Source organism: Procambarus clarkii, chromosome 23 (genome assembly GCF_040958095.1).
Source record: "Procambarus clarkii isolate CNS0578487 chromosome 23, FALCON_Pclarkii_2.0, whole genome shotgun sequence".
Taxonomy (NCBI): Eukaryota; Metazoa; Arthropoda; class Malacostraca; order Decapoda; family Cambaridae; genus Procambarus; species Procambarus clarkii.
In genome coordinates, this window is record NC_091172.1 from 25,546,855 (window position 1) to 25,566,342 (window position 19,488).

At 41.1% G+C, this 19,488-nt stretch overlaps 1 protein-coding gene across 2 annotated transcripts; it reads left to right on the top strand.

Moving 5' to 3' along the window:
* Positions 1-1,630: 1,630 nt before the first annotated feature.
* jagn (jagunal) lies at positions 1,631-19,035 on the top strand. Of its 2 annotated transcripts, XM_045751240.2 has the most exons (6): positions 1,679-1,909; positions 5,897-5,926; positions 12,729-12,870; positions 13,185-13,277; positions 14,473-14,595; positions 18,308-18,638. In XM_045751240.2, the coding sequence occupies exons 1-6, from the start codon at positions 1,821-1,823 to the stop codon at positions 18,437-18,439; spliced, it is 609 nt and encodes a 202-aa protein (XP_045607196.1). In that variant the 5' UTR covers positions 1,679-1,820; the 3' UTR covers positions 18,440-18,638. The 2 variants fall into 2 exon arrangements, with proteins under 2 accessions (XP_045607197.1, XP_045607196.1); XM_045751241.2 differs by lacking the exon at positions 5,897-5,926 and having other exon boundaries at positions 1,631-1,909; positions 18,308-19,035.
* Positions 19,036-19,488: the final 453 nt, after the last annotated feature.

The window sequence follows — 19,488 nt, forward strand, 5'->3', positions numbered from 1 at the left end:
CCCTGGTGACGCTCTATTATTCTCTCATCTATCCTTATCTCAACTATGGTATTTGTGCTTGGGGTTCTACTACCCAAAATCATTTACGTGCTCTAATTACCCAACACAAAGCTGCTATTAGAACAATATCTAACTCTGGCCCCAGACAGCACTCGGTACCCTTACTCAAATCTCTGCTGAATATGTTAGATATTAACCCTTATCTAGCTAGTTAATATCTAGCCTCTGTAACCCTTTTCACTACCGCCCACAAGATAGGTATGGGGTGCATAATAAATGAACTTAACTAACTGTGAGTACCCTGTTATCAATGATTTTATATCACACGGCATAAGATACTTTGAGGTTTGAAACTATTTCATTCGCTTACGGATATTTGAAGATATTATAACGTATTGTAATCAAAATTTTCTAGTGCAGGCTATCAAACTAGGCTTAATTATCTCATATTTTCCACCGATTCCATGGATGACTAACGATTCTGTAAGATGGAGGATGTCAGATGAACTATTACCTCTCTCTTGACCTATAATCAGTAATCTCTCACATAGAGAGGGAAGCAGCACACTGCAGTATACCTAAGCTTGCTAATAATAATATACAAAATAGATTAGGCTATTTTCGCGGTTTTAGTTTCACCTGAAAATAAATCTGAACCTATACTTCTGCTGGAAATAACCAGAAGAGCAGTCGGCTCACAACGCTCGAATTGATCCTGGGTTCGATACCCCCAGCAAGGCTAAGACGTTTGGGGCCCATTTCTCCCCACCTGATGCTCATATTCACCTAGTAGTAAATAGGCACCCGGAAGGTAGTTCGCTGTTTAATTGGATGCATCCTGAGGAAAATCAGCAGCTGGCTTTGTGGGACCTCGAAATAAGCCTAGGAGCTAGCTTTAATGTCCACCTCAAAAGGAAACTAAATCTGATTAGGTTCTTTTTATTTATTTATTTATTTATATACAAGAAGGTACATTGGGTTTGTGAGAATACATAGCATAGTATTTACAATCTTGTAAAGCCACTAGTACGCACAGCGTTTCGGGCAGGTCCTTAATCTAACAGATAATTTTAAGTAGGTAAATTCTAGCAGAATTAATAAAATGATAACAGATACATTGTAAGAAAAAAATGAGATGAGAGAGATTAGTAAGTATATTAAAGCACATTCGTATATTAAAGCTCTGATTGATTACATTGACAGCTTGATTGCTAATTTAAACAAGATTCAAAGATTTAAACAAAATTTTCTCGTAGTTTCTCCTACACAATACACGAAACAATTCCGTTTTTCTTAATATCTACTGAACAATGCAGTTGAGACAGTCCGTTTTCTTGGAGCTTATGTTGAAACTAAAACTGTGGTGTTATTTTCTTTAGAAAATAAATATTAGGGGATTGTTTCTGTTAGTCCCCCCTAAAATTATTTCTGCTACAGTTACAATTTCCTCACAATTTTTCATGAAAATGAACCTGATCCGGCGGTTTTTCATATTGTACATTGAAAATAAATCAAAGGTGGTCCTTATCTCGTAATTTAGAATTGTCAAATACATCCGAGATGATACATTTTCTTGTACTTTCCCTTGAAAATAGATGTAAGAGTGTCCGTTTTCTCTGGTTGTTAAGTAGTGTTGGTGGTGTGAGGACATTGTTGTTGTTGTTGGGGCAGCGGCCGCCAGGTGACAGTGTGGCTCCAGGTGGGTCTGGCTCCTGTTGTTGGTGGTGCAGCTCTCCTCCCTCGCCTGCCGCACCGCTCACGCCTCCTTCCCCTCTCTCGCTAAGCCGCCAGAGACCGGGAAAGAGTTGTGAGAGGCGAGGATGGCGTCCCGAGACGGGCCTATGGTGGCGGGGACGGACGGCTCCGACTTCGTCCACAGGGAGACGGTAGCAACACATTACCAGATTAGGTGAGTGTAACGTGATGCCTCTCGCTGTATTCCTGGCCCCCGCTCCATGGCACCTTGGCCCACGTTGTCTCTCCCCCCTTTCCCTCCCTGCCCACCCACCCCCTCTCTCTCTCCCTCTTACGCTAACCGCCTCTCGTTCATTCATGATGCTGTCATACGCTCACGCTGACAGGAGCCGTACGCATGACTCAACAGCTGGTTGGTGGCGGCGGCGGCTGGTGCCTGGGGGTAGGCGGGTGCCGGGACAGGTGGCATCTTGGTGCCACCCTGGCTCAAATAGACACGCGCGGGGAATGTGACAGCAGATGGTTTGTGGAATGTTTAGGCCTTGGGCATTAGATTGGAGCTTTTGAGTAATGTTTGATGAAGCTAAGACTACAGCATCTCTTAAGTTTCCTTATTCCTCTTCACGGGAGGCATCTCCTGTCACGCAGGGTGCCCTCGCACCTCCACAGATCTCCAGAATCAGCTCTTGTTACTGTAATGGCTCAAAAGGGCCACCACTTATGGGCTATTCATGCCCGTGCCACCTTTTGGATGGCTTAATCTTCATCAATCAATGATGCCTCTTCACCTATCGCCTAGTAGTAAATGTGTATCTGAGGGACGAGAAGCGGTGTTCTCAACATGGTATGGCTGTTGGCTGTCTGAGGGATAGTTGATTGCATATATATAGGTGTATATGAGTGGGATTGGGTGGTTATAAATTCTAGCTGCCTCAAAGGGGCCAATAGGCCTTCTGCAGTTACCTTTGTTCTTATGATTGTTGTGGGTTGCTCCCTGATGGACGACCATTAATTCTTCTAGGAGGGGAGTAGGGTTGTTTAGCCAAGATTTCCTGTCCCTGACAATGAGAGAGTCTACTGCTGCTGTGCCTAGGTTGCAGTACGATAACTAGGCAAAGAGTACAACACTGTCTTCCAAGCTGGGGGCATTTTGTTTTAAGTTTGGGGCTCAAACACTTTAATTAATTGTTAAAGCTTAATTCAAATGTGTGTAAAGTTAATTAGGCTTTGTTTGGTTTAACAGAGTATGTATCACTGACTCGCCAATATTATTTTTTTTCCACAACAGAAAAATTATTTCCTTTAGCCAAGTAACACGTTTGAGGCACTTGGTCCTAAAATTATCGCCTTGGTAATAATTTAATCGACCATTCTAATACTACTACTACTATTATTTATATACTGGCTAATAAACATGTTTGATTTCAAATGTGCCCAAATTCCTGTTCTGGTCAGATGTTCGACAAATGTCATGGGCTGTTGAAACTGTGCATTTGGCTAAAGTTGCACATGACAGTGAACAACTTTAAGTCAGTCAACCATCTTGCTGCCAAAAGGTTGCAATTGCTGCTTAAAGGTTGGGCATAAATCGTAAAACACACATGGATGATTTATATTTTTTGTATAAACACATTTTTCACTTGGTTGAATGGCGGGTTATTTCTCCCCCCCCCCGCCCCTTGATACAGGAAAGCGTTATTAAATTACATATTGTTGATAAACAGCACTTGTCTATCAATGCTTACCAGGAAGTGAGATCTAGCTCTATATTGACCAGACCACACACTAGGTGAAGGGACGACGACGTTTCGGTCCGTCCTGGATTATTCTCAAGTCGATTGAGAATCGCAATCGACAATCGACTTGAGAATGGTCCAGGACGGACCGAAACGTCGTCATCCCTTCACCTTTTAGAGTGTGGTCTGGTCAACATACTTCAGCCACGTTGTAACTCATCGCTTGCATCTAGCTCTATACCCTGCCTCCTAGCCATTCAAACCTGCTAATTATCCCCCTCAATATTAATGTTTTCATCTTACATTTTAAAGTTGTGGATAGAATTGGCTTTAATCAGTGCATTCCACTTATTACACTCTTTGACTCAATTGCGTATCCAGCTTTCACTGCTGTCCCCTCATCCTTCCCCTTTTTAATTTAAATATGCTTTCTTTATCCACTTTATTTCCCTCAAGATATTGTACATACTGTACTGTAATTATCATATCTCATTATTTCTTCTCTCCTCTAAGGTTGTGAGGCTGAGTTCTCTCAACCTATCCTCATAGCTGAGACCTCAATTTTGGTACTAATCTAGTTGCAAACCTAGATTACAACCAAAGTTGTGACAGATATGTCAGAATAAAGCCTGACTTACCCCTCTGACCACGCTCCTGTTTTGTCAACTACTGTACTCCCATAACCAGCCCAGTGCCTTTTCTGTTATCCCTACTTATCACTCCATCTTGTGTATTAGTCTTTTGTGATAAACTGTATGAAAAGCTTTTTGACAGTCTAGGAAGATGCAGTCTACCTATCCTTCCTCCTTTTGTCTTATTTTGGTGACCGTGTTATAGAATTCAAAGTTTGTTAAGCAAGATTTTCCATTTTCTGAAGCTGTGTTGTGCCATTGTTACAAAATTTACTCTCTCCTCATGTTCTATAATCCTTTTGCTGATGATGTTTCAGGTATCTTGCATGAAATGCATGTTAATGACACTGGTCTATGGTTTAATTCCTCATATGTCCCCCCCCCCCTTTCTTAAATATTGGAACTACATTTGCCATTTTCCAGATTTCTGGTAACTCTCCCATCCACTGTAATGTTGAGAACTAGTTGATGGGTAACACAAGCTTCCTGCAGCTTCCTTCAGTACCCATGGTGATATCTGGTCTGGTTCTACTGATTTTGTTACATCCAATTCCTTCAAGTACTGTATCTCTCTCTTCTGTTAACTTCAGTTGTTTCTAGTTGTTTGTTGTTGTACCTACTTGAACACCAATCAGATTCTGATTTGAAGATGATCTGAACCTCTTGTTGTCCTTCACACATTTTGTCATTCTCCAAGAGTGTTCCTCCATGTCCTTGAAGCCTGCTATACAAATTTAATATGGTACATAACAGTGGACTCCTTCTCAAGCAGATTCCTAAGACACCTTCCATAGCAAAAATTTAAATTGTTCACTCTATATACCAAAAAACATTGTTTTATTAATGTACAGTATTTAAAATTATAAAAAAAATTGTGCACATACAGTATTTTGGCACCAAAATTTTGTAATTTTTATTTAAAATATATTTAAAACCAGTCTTATGACCAGAACAATTCCCTCGATTGCTTATGGATTCTGTTTGAGCAAAATTCCTCTATTTGAGAAATGGTAGAATAATTTTTAATAATTTTGTTAAAAATTACAAAGATCTGATGCGAAGTATGGTCCCGATATTAATAAATTTGTTCAGACAAGTTTCCACTATGCTGTACTGTAGTATTTTAAATTTGATGAAAAATATTTGCTGTTACTCGCTACTATCAAGATAAATGATAAACCTAACTCCGACAGACATTATGCTACTGTATTTAATAAATTTGGACAGCTTTCAACTGACCTTTATTTCAATCCCTGTAGTAGGAAAAATCTACTTTATATTTTATTTATAATTACAACATGAACAGTTTAAATTATCACTAGCCTAAGATGAACACAGACAGAACTGGCATGTGAGTGCATTTGCATGACTATAAATGGGAGCTACAGTACCTCGTATGGGTCAGTGGGCCTCCTGTGGTTTCCCTTTGCTCCTGTTTTTTACCAAAATTTTCCATTATTTAATTCTTATTGTTTTAAATTAGATTTTGTTCATTTGGCAATGAAGAACAGCATATGTATGATGTTGAAAATCATTAATGCTTCATTATATTAACTAAGGCAGTGTAACCCCTCTGCTTAATTTGTTTCCATTACAGCTAGAATTTTAAGAGATCACGTCGATACTAATTTAACGGTCTTGACTAGTCTAAATACAGTATAGTATTTTATTTTTAGTGTGTTAATATATTAGGCAAAATTATTTTATTCTGTAGTGTTAATTTTCTAATGCCACTAATTCAAATTTTTCCATCCTAATAGGTATTTAACAACCATATAGATGTGTGGTATGTGTATAGAACTGTTGTGCTAATATCAGATTTGGTTGTTCCAGCTGGCCTCCAAAGAAGAGAATTTCCGAAGTGTAAGTTATAATAAGGTGGCTACTTGTCCATTGTCATCCAGTTCCATGTATGTCAGCTTGATATCTACAATAGCTGATGAGCTTCAAAAACTAATTTTTCATTGTAGCCTAATATACATTATCAAATGTTATTACTATACAAAAATAAATACTTTATTTCAGTACAGTATATGCACTGGAGTACAGTGTAAATCTAGTACGTACACTATAAATCCTAAATCTGGATAATTACCATTGGGATCTTCAGGAAATTTGGAAGTCCAAAATCCGGATAATTAAGTTTACTCCTGTGCTACATACATTTTTGTATTAATGTTTAGATCTCATTCATATTATCATTGGTTTATGGCTTCACCTACAAGCCATGCTGCAACTTCATTATTCGTTCTAAATGTTGGATCCATGTTTTCAGTCTTTTAAGTCCTTAACCACATCCAGAACTTTTGTTATTCAATTAATATTGGTATGTACAGGATAGCGATGCAACAAGTTGTAAATTTGGTGTAGAGTATTTAATCTAGAACCATTTTACACATCATGAAACTTTTGCCATCAAGGATGTGCTTAAATAGTGAATAAATGCTAATTGTTCTTCTAAGTATCGGTATCTATTTGTAACTAGGCTTCCTTTCCACATTAAAATGGGCTTAGATGACTGGTTATGTAAAATTTATATTTTAAATATACAACAGGATACTTGGTTAGACAGTGAACTTGACTTACCATGAGCCTCAGGCTTTGTAGAGGATATTTTGCCAGGTGTCCAGGTTCTACAATTTCGTGAACTTAAGTGCTAGAAATTCTTTAGCCCTTATCTGACAACCATATGGCTTCCATCAAGCTGAAGGCTTGTGAATTCAAAAGTTTCACCCTGAACCAGCCCATCCTCCTGTTTAGATAATACAGTACTTGTATTAATGATGTAGATCATCGTACATATACTGACGTAATGGACAATTGGAACGTAGAATTTGGTTACACACAAATCACAATTGCGTGATGCATCAAATGAACAAATCCACAAGGGCTGTGATGAGGATTCGAACCTGCGTCAAAGAGCATCCCAGACGTTGCCTTAATCGACTGAGCTACGACATGGTAAAAGGAGTTGAAGCCGAAGTTCTACTGAACTTCGGTTGACTAGCTCAGTCGATTAAGGCAGCGTCTAGGATGCTCTCGGACGCAGGTTCGAATCCTCGTCACGGCCCTTGTGGATTTGTTGAATTTGGTTAAATTGAATTTGGACAAAACCAAAAAGGTTTTGTATTTGTTGCTAATAAAACCTAACGTAACCATCCTAGGCCTAATACTTGCTATCTGAGGCCTAATGTAGTGTATTTGTGTAATATAGACCTAGAGATATTTGTTTGGTTTTAACTTTTTTTCCAGACTCTTATAGAGTGAATAATACCAATTTCTACTAATTGTCCATTATGTCAATATACATACAATAGTCCACATAGTTACAATAAGAACTATCTAAATAGGAGGATAGGTTGATTAGCACGCTCAAACTAATATACAATTTTGAACATATTTGATGTTTTCTGCTACCTTTTCTATTTTCTTCTATGCTCGTTGCTGCTCATTTCAGTTATGTAATGCGTTGCTTTCCCTTGTCAACATCATTCCGACTTTCATTTAGGTCAGCATTTCTCTCTTAACTCTTTTTTTAAAGTACTGTTACATAATCACTTCTGGGCATTAGGTATTACATTTAATAGTTGACATACAATACTGTTCTATATTCTTGAAATAAAAATTAACATCTTTTTATATTTTGTCTGACAGGACAAGTAGCCACTGGTGTCAGGCATTTTACCCTAGTATTCCTTGTGGTATGCTTAATGCATGCTCATCCTTAAGACCTATGCCAGAGAGGCTAGATAGTGAAATACAGAAACTCCTGTAGAGGGCCTATTATTTATTCCAAAATTACAGGCTGCAGTATAATTTTAAAAGTTTTCGTCGATAAATTTATATTTGGACAAATTCAATCCATGCCAGGCCCTAATGAGTCGTACAAACCAATGGGGTTCAGAGGTCCAAACCAGGCCCCCCTCTAAAGAGGCACAAGGAGCAGAGGATTGTAGATCACTCTAACCAAGAAATGGCCACCAAAAAGGTGGGCAAACCAAAATATGCAAACAGCAAGGTACACAAAGCATAGAAAATGGGACAGTGAATCCCTGAGACTTTCGAACCACCAAATCATGAAAAAGTTCTCTTATTAGTTCCACCTGCTCAGCACCAGGTGACTGTGCCTTTCTACTTGATCCAACAACCTCAACACCTCAGTCGTATTATCTGGTGCTTACCGTTATATGCTATTCACCATTACACTTTGCTTCCTGCTCCCAGCATCCTTCTGAGCCTGGTTTTTCTAACTTTATAAGAGGGCCAGGTTTTGACCTCTAGTCCCCAGTAGGCTTATGACTAGCAAAGGCCTGGCATGGATTGAATTGGGTGGAGCTTGCCACCAAAAACGTGGCAGAAAGGAGCGTTTCATTAAAATTAACGTGTTTTTTTTTTACACGCTTGCTAAATATTTTATATTCTGTTTTATGAAAGTTAATGTTTAACTAATTGAGAATTTAAGCAAGTATAAAGATTGAGTAAATTCTACTACTGTTTGTAATGCATACAGTATACAGAAATATATATAAAAACTATCCTCTTTGGCATATTATTTTTTCAGTTCCTCCTCTCCTCAACTGGACCCATGTAGAGGTGCTTATGGGTGTGTTACACTTGATTTGATTTGTCCCTTATAAGTCTCCTGAAAGTTCAATAACACACTTGTTTATAAGTGCTTTTGTATACTGTGTGTGTAATATAACCTCGTTAACAAAATAAATGTGAAATAAACTGATTACTAATACCGTTATTGTTTATAAAAATTAAAAATTTTCCAAGTTGTCTTTCTTGACCCAATATTTTAAAACAAGATACAGTTGAAAAATTACCAATGCTGAATGTTTAGGTAAGGTACATACTCGTGCATTGTACAGTACAATATTTACAGTTTTGAAAATGCTGAAAATTCTGTAATGATTAGACTACGTAAGGTTGTTAATATGTATTATATTATACAGGATAGTCATATCAAATCAAATGTTTATTCAGGTAAAAGTGCACACATACGAGATGAGTTACAAACATAATGTTGGATTTCTAGATAGAGCTAGTACATACAATGCCTAAAGCCACTAATATGCACAGTGTTTTGGGAAAAATACTGTGTACATACATAAAACATCTTACAAAATTTTGTAATGGAATAATTTTATTTCTAAATACAATATACTGTGTATAAAAATGTACAGTACTTAACCATCGTATGGTGTCAGATTAACATTTGCTCTGCTCCAGTCACTTGTCCGCATTTTCTTGCTGTGCTCAAATTGCCATACGGGATTGATTCTTATAGTTTTCAATACTTTCTTTTTCTCCATGCTCACCTGGATGTAGGAATTTTAAATAGCTTGGCAGTTTAAAGGGCCAATTAAGATAAAACTGTTACTTCCTTCCGAGTTGGGTTCTTTCTCGGCTCGCAATTGGGAGTTGATAACTCTTAAGCTGGATGTGAAGCAAAGCATGAGATAGCCTGTGAAACAGTGCAAAGATGGAATTGACACTGAATGCAAGCTGCAGTGACTCTGTCAGCCCCACATAACACAAGTTGACAGTATTTGGCATAAGATGCTAATCAAGAAAACCCAAGAAAGATAGGAGAGCACTACATGTTCAGAGACCGACAAACGAAGATAGAGGGAAAGGAAGTAGCACAAAGGGTGCTATGAAACCTCGTACTATCGCCAAGTTGAGGAAAGTAGGTGTAGCACCACCAAAGAAGCCACCTGCTCGCCTTACAGATGACGATAAAGACGCATCAAAAAGACCTGACACTAGGAGCTGAGGAAGTCGAACCAGCAAAATATGTCACCAGGCCGATCCTCTGATAGTGGCAGAAGGGAAGGCAATTTTCAGGGAAAGTGCCAAGCCATTACGACTACATAGCACTGGGAAAGGATAAGGATTAGGGATGGGACTGGGGGAAAGAATGGTGCCCAACCACTTGGATGGTCGGGGATTGAATGCCTTCCTTTCAAGATGCGAGACTTGCACTTTACCGTCCAGTCAAGTGGTTAGGTTTGATAGTAGCAGAGCCACAAAAAAATGGCTGGGTTCAGACACTGAGGAAACGGCGCCTGCCACCAGGGATCCAGTAAGATTACTCTTTCCTGTTAAGACCCTGGGCAACAGCCAAACTGGTGGAAAGAAGTACAGTATAGGAATCCCCCCGTTCTACCAGTCCATCTAAAAGGAATCCACCATGAGGTCTCTTAATCGGGGAATGGAGCGATGTACAAATAAAAGTGCACATTCCTCACCAATGCAAAGGGGTCCACCTGTGGACACATGTCTTGCAAAGCCAAAGGAAGGTGGTGGCATTGACAGTCCACTCTGTGGAGATGGAAAGGAACCGGGATAAACCATCACTGAAAACATTTGATACTCCCTGGAGGTGAACAGCGTGAAGAGCCAAAACTTGAGAATCCAGCAAAAGTGCCACTTGAAAAATGTCAGGCTTCAAAGGGCAAAGGACCAAAGCAAATCCCTTTCAGGCAGTATACCACAGGGAACAGTCTGAATGGAGAGAGAACACAAATGGTTTTAGTTCAGAGGAATCTGAACCCTTCTCGGTGTTTGCCGCAAACTCCCGAACCATACTGTGGGCCAGACAAAAGGGAGGAGACAAATGACCCTGGCCAGCTTGGTGAGCACTAGTCGGAAAGCCCCAACCCAGAGTCAAGATGTTCGTAAAGACATCGAGCAAGGGTGGAGGAAGGCACCAGGAACCGAACCGGGAATCGGATGTGACCGGAAAGCCTAAAGAGGAAGCTGGCGATGCTGCAGCAGCAGTAGGCGAAGAGCCAATTTGGCCCACTCCCAACGATCGTAGCAGCACAGAAAGGAACTGAACCAGAGATATGAGAGAAGCCACACTTTGCCCAGAGGAAACATAGTGCAGACAAAGTTCAGGCTCTCGCACAATTGCTCAAACAGTCACCTGGGACTGACAACAATAACAGATGGCAATGCTGTTGGTGTTAAGGACCAATAGAAACTAATGCCTTCTGGGAAGAGCGAGCATGGCATCGACCAGAGAAGAACCAGCCAAGTGCTTACGGCTTGCGACCCATAATCTGGCTAATCAGTCTCTACAGAAGGGCCAACTTGGACCCACATGAGGCTATGCCCCAGTTCTACCTCAACCCACAATAGGCGATGACCCCCCTCCAAGGATGTAAATGAGACCCCCAGAGAATGCAGGAGATCTGAAATAAGACTAGCAGCAACCACCAAATAGATACTGAGACATAACCAGAGGCAGATAAGAGAGCCAGGGCACACACCAACTCCAAAGACTGGGCCAACACAGCCTGCCAACGCACAAGTTGGGCAGCGAAGAACATGGCTACTGCCTCCTAGACCATGGGAGTGTGCAGATTTTGGGAAAGCAGTATAAATTGAAACCCCCCTTATGAGGCCTTCTGCTGAGTGCCTCAACCTCCTCCCAGAGCCAGTATGCAGGTCAAGGAGGCCCAGAAATTGCACGATGGAATCCATCATCCCGAGAGAGAGCAGGAGCAAACGAGCAGTCATCGAGGTGCACATAAAAAAAAGGCATCCCAGAAACATATGCAACACAATCGACACCTCGCACCACTCAAGCGCAGGGGTACGACATAAGCTGCGACGAGGCATAAGTGAGAACGAAGTATTGTCCGCTAGCCAGGAGGACTGTGGTACCTTGTATCACATCCAAAAAGAAAGAGGACTAAACTCAAAAGTGGAAGGGTCCATCAAATAGAGAGAATCCAGGTCACACATGATGTACATGAAGAGTGCCTCCTGAGTGACCGGAGGAGGGAGCCGAGAGAAAGGAAACCTTCGGACTGAGGGTTGCAAGAGGGCCAGATTCTGGTTCGGGTCTCTAGTAGGTGCTTGTGAGTCGGAAGAGGTTTCAAGCTGTAGCATTGGGGGGAGAGCTACCAAGGGCCTACCAGAAAGAGGCGTTTCATTACATTTAGTGCTGGATTTTGCTATTGTACAGTAAATGTGACCTGGCCTGGAAGTACTGGTACAGCCAGTTTTACTAATATAACATTGTCATTGAATTAAACCATCCTGATGTAACCTAATTGGTAACTTCACTCACTCAACCACAATTCTTCTGTTGTGCTCATGATTTATATCATTCATTCTGCCATATGCATGTTTCCTGGTGTTTCTTGTGCAAGTTACTAACTGTTTAGAAAATTTTGTTATTTACAAGGTATCATTTCTTCTTTCAGAAACTTGGTTTGTGTGTAACGTACCACTTTTTTGTGCTTGGAGGCCTCAAAATATAATTCATTATTGTATTTGAATGTTTTGAACAAGTCTGTATTTTATTCCTGTTTTATTACAGGATGTTATTTACAAATCAAATGTCCCGAAATTTGTAAATGGTAATACTGTACAGTATATTAATAAAGTGGTTACAGTACGAGACTGAAAATTAATTGAAAGTTAATTGGTTAATAGACAATATTTCAAGTACAGTAATTTTTGTTTGTTGTATCATTGATATGAAGTGTAATGCAGTACAGTACAGTGCTGTTTTTTGGTAGTTTATGCAAAGCTACCGAAATTGTTTTGTACTAAATTTAGCAGAAAATAGTAGTTTTAAGCCTTGCTACTTCCCATTCAGAAGATTGGCTCACTATTATTTAATTTTCTTTACCTTTGTTAGTGCATTGAACAAAGGACGGCTACGAAAATGTGTGTTCTCGCATCTCTTGCTGGCACTCCTCATGGTGGTCAAGATGGTTCCTGATTTCCTCGATAGACTTGATATTTTCATTCTTGAAATCGAAGAATTAGAAGTTCCGCAAGTATGAGCCCATTTCTATTTTTACTGACAAAAAAATAAAACATTGATGTATCATGTTTTTACTGACAGGATTAACTTTACAAAAATGTTTTTATTCTTGCCATTGGCTGTTTAAAATTTGTTGACTGTCCAGCTCTCTAAATTATTTGGTTATAAAATTGTTTCAATATAAATTATTTAGTGTTAATTGTTTTAATTTGTGATAAATACTGCTATTAGATAAAATTTATATTTTTGTATTGAATATAGTTTGCAGATCCATCAATTTCATGCAGCCAAAACCAAAAGATAATAATGCAAAGTTGCCTCTTGCAGCCACTGAAATGGGAGTACATCTGGTTGGTGGGATCCTTGGCCAACTTCCTGGGTCTCACAGCAATTCGAAAAAATAGGGTGTTACTTTTGCAGGTAAAATTTCAGTAGTCTTGTAGTAGAACAGTATTGACACAGGCAAGCAGGCAGGAGTAGAGTACATATAATATGTACATATCTACATATAATAATGTGCAGTACATAATTTTTCCAATAACAGGGTCTGGTAGCAATGGACTATGTACTTGGCACACAGTCACGGGATGCAGGTTTAATCCTCTGATGGTAAGATGGGTTCCTGGGAGTTGGGCTATTGTTGTGGGTTGCATCCTGGGAAAGGTCAGTTTTCCTAGGGAGACCTTGACGAGTCTTCAGTACAGGCTTCCTGTCCTCGACAAGGGGAATTATTATGAGGAAAGGGAAGTACATCGTCTTTGTTTACACTTTCTTGAAATGTGTGAATTACATCTTTTGTCTACATCAGTCTTGCAAGGTATTTGGTTCTAAACACACTGAAGGAAAACTATAGAATTGTGATGTGACCCACAAGTAGCAGCTGTACACTATCGGGTGGCAGCACTCCCAACTACTGGATCTACCTAGCCATCTCATCAGTTATTAGCCTTGTGTGATTTGACAACAGTTGCCCATTTTGTAAGCCCCTTGATAGCTTCTGGTTTGCCAGTTTTTCCATTGAACTTTCATGGTTCTGTCCTGTGGCGCATAGACGAGACTCCCTGCTAGTGGAGTTGTGCTATTACTAAATTTTATACCGTATTGGCTTGAGGTGCATCATTTAGTTACCTTACACATTAATAAAAAAATAGTGTATTGTAGTATAATACATAAATTATGTAACTTGGTGTAGTAAATTATTGCATTCCACTACATTACTAAATATTTATGGTGTTGAAGTTCCTTTGAAAATTAAGCACAGTATTAATAATTTTTGTAAGGTACAGTATATGCTTAATATAAACATTTGCAATTCTGGTGCATCAACACGCTACTGTACTGGTACGTGGCCAGGTAAATTTTGTCATTTTTCACATTTTGTAATGTACAGTATTAAAAAAATTGTTTTACTTAATTATGACATGGTTGATGTGTTTAGTCTTGGGCATGATACAGCCCGATGTACAACAAAACTATAGAGTGCATTGATCAGTTGCAACAAATGTATTTACCATACATATTGTTTAAACCATGTAAAATTTGTGCAACTGGTTAGTGATAAAATAATAATTTGTTTGATGAGACTGATGAAATTGGGATTGTATTTTCTTTGCAGATATATTTTGGCCTTATCAATCTCCTCTCAACTGTGCCAATTCTTTTGGCAGCAATGATTTACTTCAAAGAGTTTTTAGAGTATTGTACCGAAGATGATCCAGAAGGGCTACAGCTATGGCAGGTAAGTCGATATTGTGATTGACTGTACCTTGCTTCCCCCCCCCCCCCCCCCCCTCCCTTTCTGGCCCGTTGTCGTCATGAGGGGGCTTGGTGGACGACTGCTGGAGTGTGATGCTCAATGGGTCAGTCCTCTGTCCTTTTGAAGCCTTATGCTCCTGCTGCTGTCTTCACCAATTTTGCCAGATATCTTTTCCTTTTCCTTGTGTTTTATTTTTCTCCCCCCTCTTCTCCTTTCTAATTATTTCCCGCCGACCTTTTGCCAGTCTTGATTATTCTTTCGGACTACTTCTGTTTTGACACCCGAGTGTTTGGGGAAGCATACTCTCTTACCCGTAGAACTGTGGTACCCAACGTCGCGAGCGAGGGGACACTTTTAGTGTCGATCCTTCTTTCGTCACTAAACCCGATCTCGACGGACTGACAGTTCTTAAGGTGGCATTCGTGGGGAGTATAATCACGTCGCACCCCTGGGGGGGGGGGCAAGACCTTTCTCTTGTTGGGTGTCCTATCCTCTAATTGTGACTCTGTGTTGGGTACGGGGACACATTCGTGAATGAAAGCATTACCTCTTATTTTCATGTCACTGAATACTATTCGTCTTATGACTTCTCAGACTTATCCGCGAAGCCCAAGGCCATCCTGTCCTCCAGGTGGACACGTTCACTCGACCCTCTCGTGGTCATCGTCATCAGCCCCTTCGAGTTGTGAAAATTGCCTTTGATAGTAGGACCCTTCTGCCCTGTATCATTCTTGCTGGTGCCAGGTGCTCAGTTCAGGAGTACATCCCCTACCCTAGACTTTGTAACAAGTGCTGGAAGTTCAGATACGGTGCCCTCAAATGCACAAGTCTTGTCTCTCTATGCCCCATGTGTGGGGGCGATGACCACTCTAAGACAGAGTGCTCTTCTCCCCAGGCTCACTGCCTCAATTGCGATGAGGCCCACCCTACCTTCTCCCGCACGTGTATAAACTACAAGCTTGAGGAAGCCGTCCTCAACTTGAAACACCGGGAACGTTTGACTTTAACTGAAGCGAGATGCCAAGTCTGCTGTCTCCACCCTTTCATTGGCGTATCCTATGCTCACGTGTTGCATTCTACCTCTCCTCGTCCTTCCCCCCCCTTCCTCAGTCACGCAACCGTTTCCAGGCTTTGGATCCGGACACGCCCACTGCCTCGTCCCCTGTTCCTTTACATTCTGTTCCCTCTTGGTTCTCCAGCTGGAGTTTACCCCCTTCCTACCCAGTCCGCCATGTCACCTCATGTCTAATGTGTCTTCTTTCCTATCTCCCCCCCGACTCTTCTTCCCCCCCTCCCCCCCTCCCCCTCAGTCTCTTGGCCCTCCATGCTGCCTGTCTGTCCAGGCTGTTGTCCATCATCCTCCTAGCAATCTTCATGTTTGTCCCTGTTCTTCTTGTCCTGCTGAGACCATTGAGTCTGTCGCCCAGTACGTTGTTGCTGGAACACCTTTCTCTTTGAGTCAGAAATGTAAGCCTGGCTCCTCTGCTTCCTCCTCCCCAGCGAGTAAGAAGGCATCGCTTTCTTCCTCGCCCCTCACCTCTGACTATTGCTACATCACCTCCCCTGTTGGGGCCCCCTGTGCCGGCTATGGAGGTTTCTTTAGCCCCCGATTCCCTCTCGGTTTCTGCCCTTGCTGAGGTGCGCTCCCTGGTTTCTACCCCCGTCCCCCTCCTGCTGTCCTTGACTTTCCCTCTTGGTTGTCTCCTCCTCTAGACCCCGTCAGTCCGCCTCTGGTCTGTCCTCCCGGTCCATTCCCTCCATCCTTACTAAGTTATCCCCCCTAACCCTGATTTTGCTGACCCTGATCCTGAGCTTACTTAATATACTGTGTTCTTCTTTACCTGTTTCTTCATTGTTCTCTGTTGCTGTCCTTTCTCTTTTTGATAATGTCTATTCTTCAGTGGAATATTCGTGGAATTTATGCCAACTTCCATGAACTTCCAACAACTCCAACTCCAACACAGGTTTCACCGCTTTGTGTTTGTCTCCAGGAGCCAATGCTTGGTGCTCGTCCTGGTCACTTTCGCGGCTATTCCTTTCTTTCTCCACCCCCCCCCCCCCTTTCCCCAACTCTTGCTGGGGCCCGTAACTCTACTGCTCTCTTGATTCGTTCTGATATTCCCTTCGTCCCCCTACTTTTTCCATCGCCTATCCGTTGTTCTGCTGGTCGTGTTTTTGTGAGTAAATGGTATACAGTCTGTTCCATTTATCTCCCCGCAAAATGTCCCACTTTCCCTTCCTGATCTTCAGCACCTCCTGGACTCCTTGCCAGAGCCGGTGCTCCTGTTGGGTGATTTCAGAAGTCGACATACCCTCTGGGGTGATGTTCTGACGAATGCCCGAGGCTGCCTTTTCGAACCATTCGTCCTCTTTTCTTCCGTCTCTTCTGAATTCTGGTGAGTCCACTCATGTGGACTCTCGGACTCGCACCCTTTCCTGTCTTGATCTTTCTCTCTCTCTCTGTTTGTCGTCACTTTACTTAGATCTTGCATGGCGGGTTCTTGACGACCTCCATAAGTGACCATTTCTCCATCCTTATTTCCTTTTTCTCTTTTCACCCTCCCCTTTCCTTCCCTAGGTGACAGTTTGCCAAGGCTGACGGGAACCTATTCACCCTTCGTGCTACTCTCTGACCTCTCCTCTCTGCCTCTTCCTCGCACCCTCTTCCTTTATCATGACACTGTCTTCGACGCTGCCCTCTGCTCTATTCCTCGCTCTACCTCCAGGGGCACACAGAAGTGCGTTCCCTAGTGGAATGCGGACTGTGCTCGGGCTGTCCACTGTAAGCTTGCAGCCTGGAAGAAACACCGACACCGGCAGACAGCTGATTCTTTTATTTTGTTTCGGAAGGCCAGTGCAGTTGTCCGTAGGACCATCCGTACAGCTAAACGTGAGAGTTGGAAATCTTATCTTTCCACCATTACGTCCGATACTTCTCTGCCGCAGATCTAGAAGATCCGCAAAATTGCGGGTAAGTTCGTTCCAGATGTCTCGCCACTTCTTCACCTTCGTGGTACTTTTGTGGCAGACCCAGTGAAGGTCGCGACCAAACTAGGTTCCCACTTTTCTACTGTTGGCTCTGGTTCTCATCTTCCTCAATTCTTCCTTCCTTCGTAAGCCCGTTCTTGAATCTCATACCTTAGATTTCCAAACTCCTCTCCACCTTCCCTATACTGTAACGATCCCTTCTCTCTCTCTGAACTTCAGTCTGCCCGGGCCCTCTGTGGATCTACAGCAGAGGCCTCGGATGATATTCACTATGAGGGGCTTTGCCATCTCCCTCCTTGCACGTCTCAGTATTTACTGAGTCTGTATAACCAGGCCTGGGAGTCTTCAGTCCCTGAGGACTGGCTTGATGCCGTTGTACTCCCTATTCGGAAACCGGGGTCTCTTGGGACATCCCCTAAGGACTTCTGCCCTATTGCCCTCACGAGTTGTCTTCAAACTCTTTGGGCGTATGGTAAATGTTCATCTGATGTGGTTCTTGGAACAGCATCACCACCTCTCTCCTGGTGTTTTTAAGTGGTTTTAGTGTTCATCTCTTAGGGACTTCATTGCTTTGCAATTGCTCCAGACCTAACAAGTCAGGTTCTGAAAGGTCAATTCTTTCTCCTATATGGAAGTTTACTGGAGGTTCTCATAGACTCATAAACACTTGAGGTTTATTAATTGATCCCTTAATTTTATTTTGCAGGGCTATCCAGTGTGTGTTCTGTGGTACTGCTTTATCATGGTATCCATGCAGGTTCACATCTTCACCCTGATCTTTGCTTGGAAGCTCATCCTGGCGTGGAAGAACCGAGGAACGTCCAAAAAGACGCAGTGATGAAAGGCAGAAGTTGCCGCGTATACCACGTTCAAGCATGGTGTCAAATGTTTATCGTTTTATGATAGAGATTGTGAAGGACTTTTGACAATATCTTTTCCTTTTCTACTCAGTGTTTTATATAACTGTTAGTCCATCTCAGTATTAATTTGTTAAAATGAAAGAAAAGAATTTTATCGTTAATAAATGATGAATTTTTTTTACTGTTATATATTTGCATAAGGGAACCACTCGCTATTTTCCTCATTCTTGACAGCACTGCCAAACTATTATTGTTCCTTTTTATATGTGTTCCTGGTTTTGCTAGTACATATAATTAAAGTAACTGAAGATGTTATGTTAATGTCTGTCTGAACATTAGAATACTCTTTTTTTTGCCAGGGCTTTCATGCACTTTCTTGCAAATTTTTCCATATCTTAATTATAGTTGCATAATTTTTTTACCTGTTGAATATTATTTATTGGAAACAATTCTGGGTCTTAAGTCTCTAAGATAGTCCCTTGCATTTTGTTTTTATGGTTGAACCCAGTTTCATGGAGCATGGTTTACTGGAAGATGTTATAAAATAAATTTATCTTTTGAATTAATGTTGCTATTTTACAGTTTTATTTTCATTATTTTTTATATTTATAATTCCATTCATTAATTTTAAATGTACAGTTTGAAATGTTGCTATGAAAGCTTGACTTTGTGATATAGAAAAGTTGCTTTCATTGTGTGTACCTGGTCATCTTTCTCTGCATTCAAATCAGGATTGCACATTGAGAATTTTCTCGTACAGTATATCGGCAAGCCATCTCAACACCAGGTATCTAAGCCGGCAGCAACACTTTTAAACATTTACCGAGGCTCAACTTTAGTGGTGTATATAATAGTGCATGACTGTGTCCTTATGCCAGTAATTAGAGGACAAAACAGCCCAGAATGCTAGCTTTAATAAGTAAAACATGTGATTTTTGTATTATATATAGTGCATAAAATTCTGATTAGAACAAAAATATAGTATTAAGTATAATGAAAGGCCTCTATCTAAGGTGCCCCTCTGTTC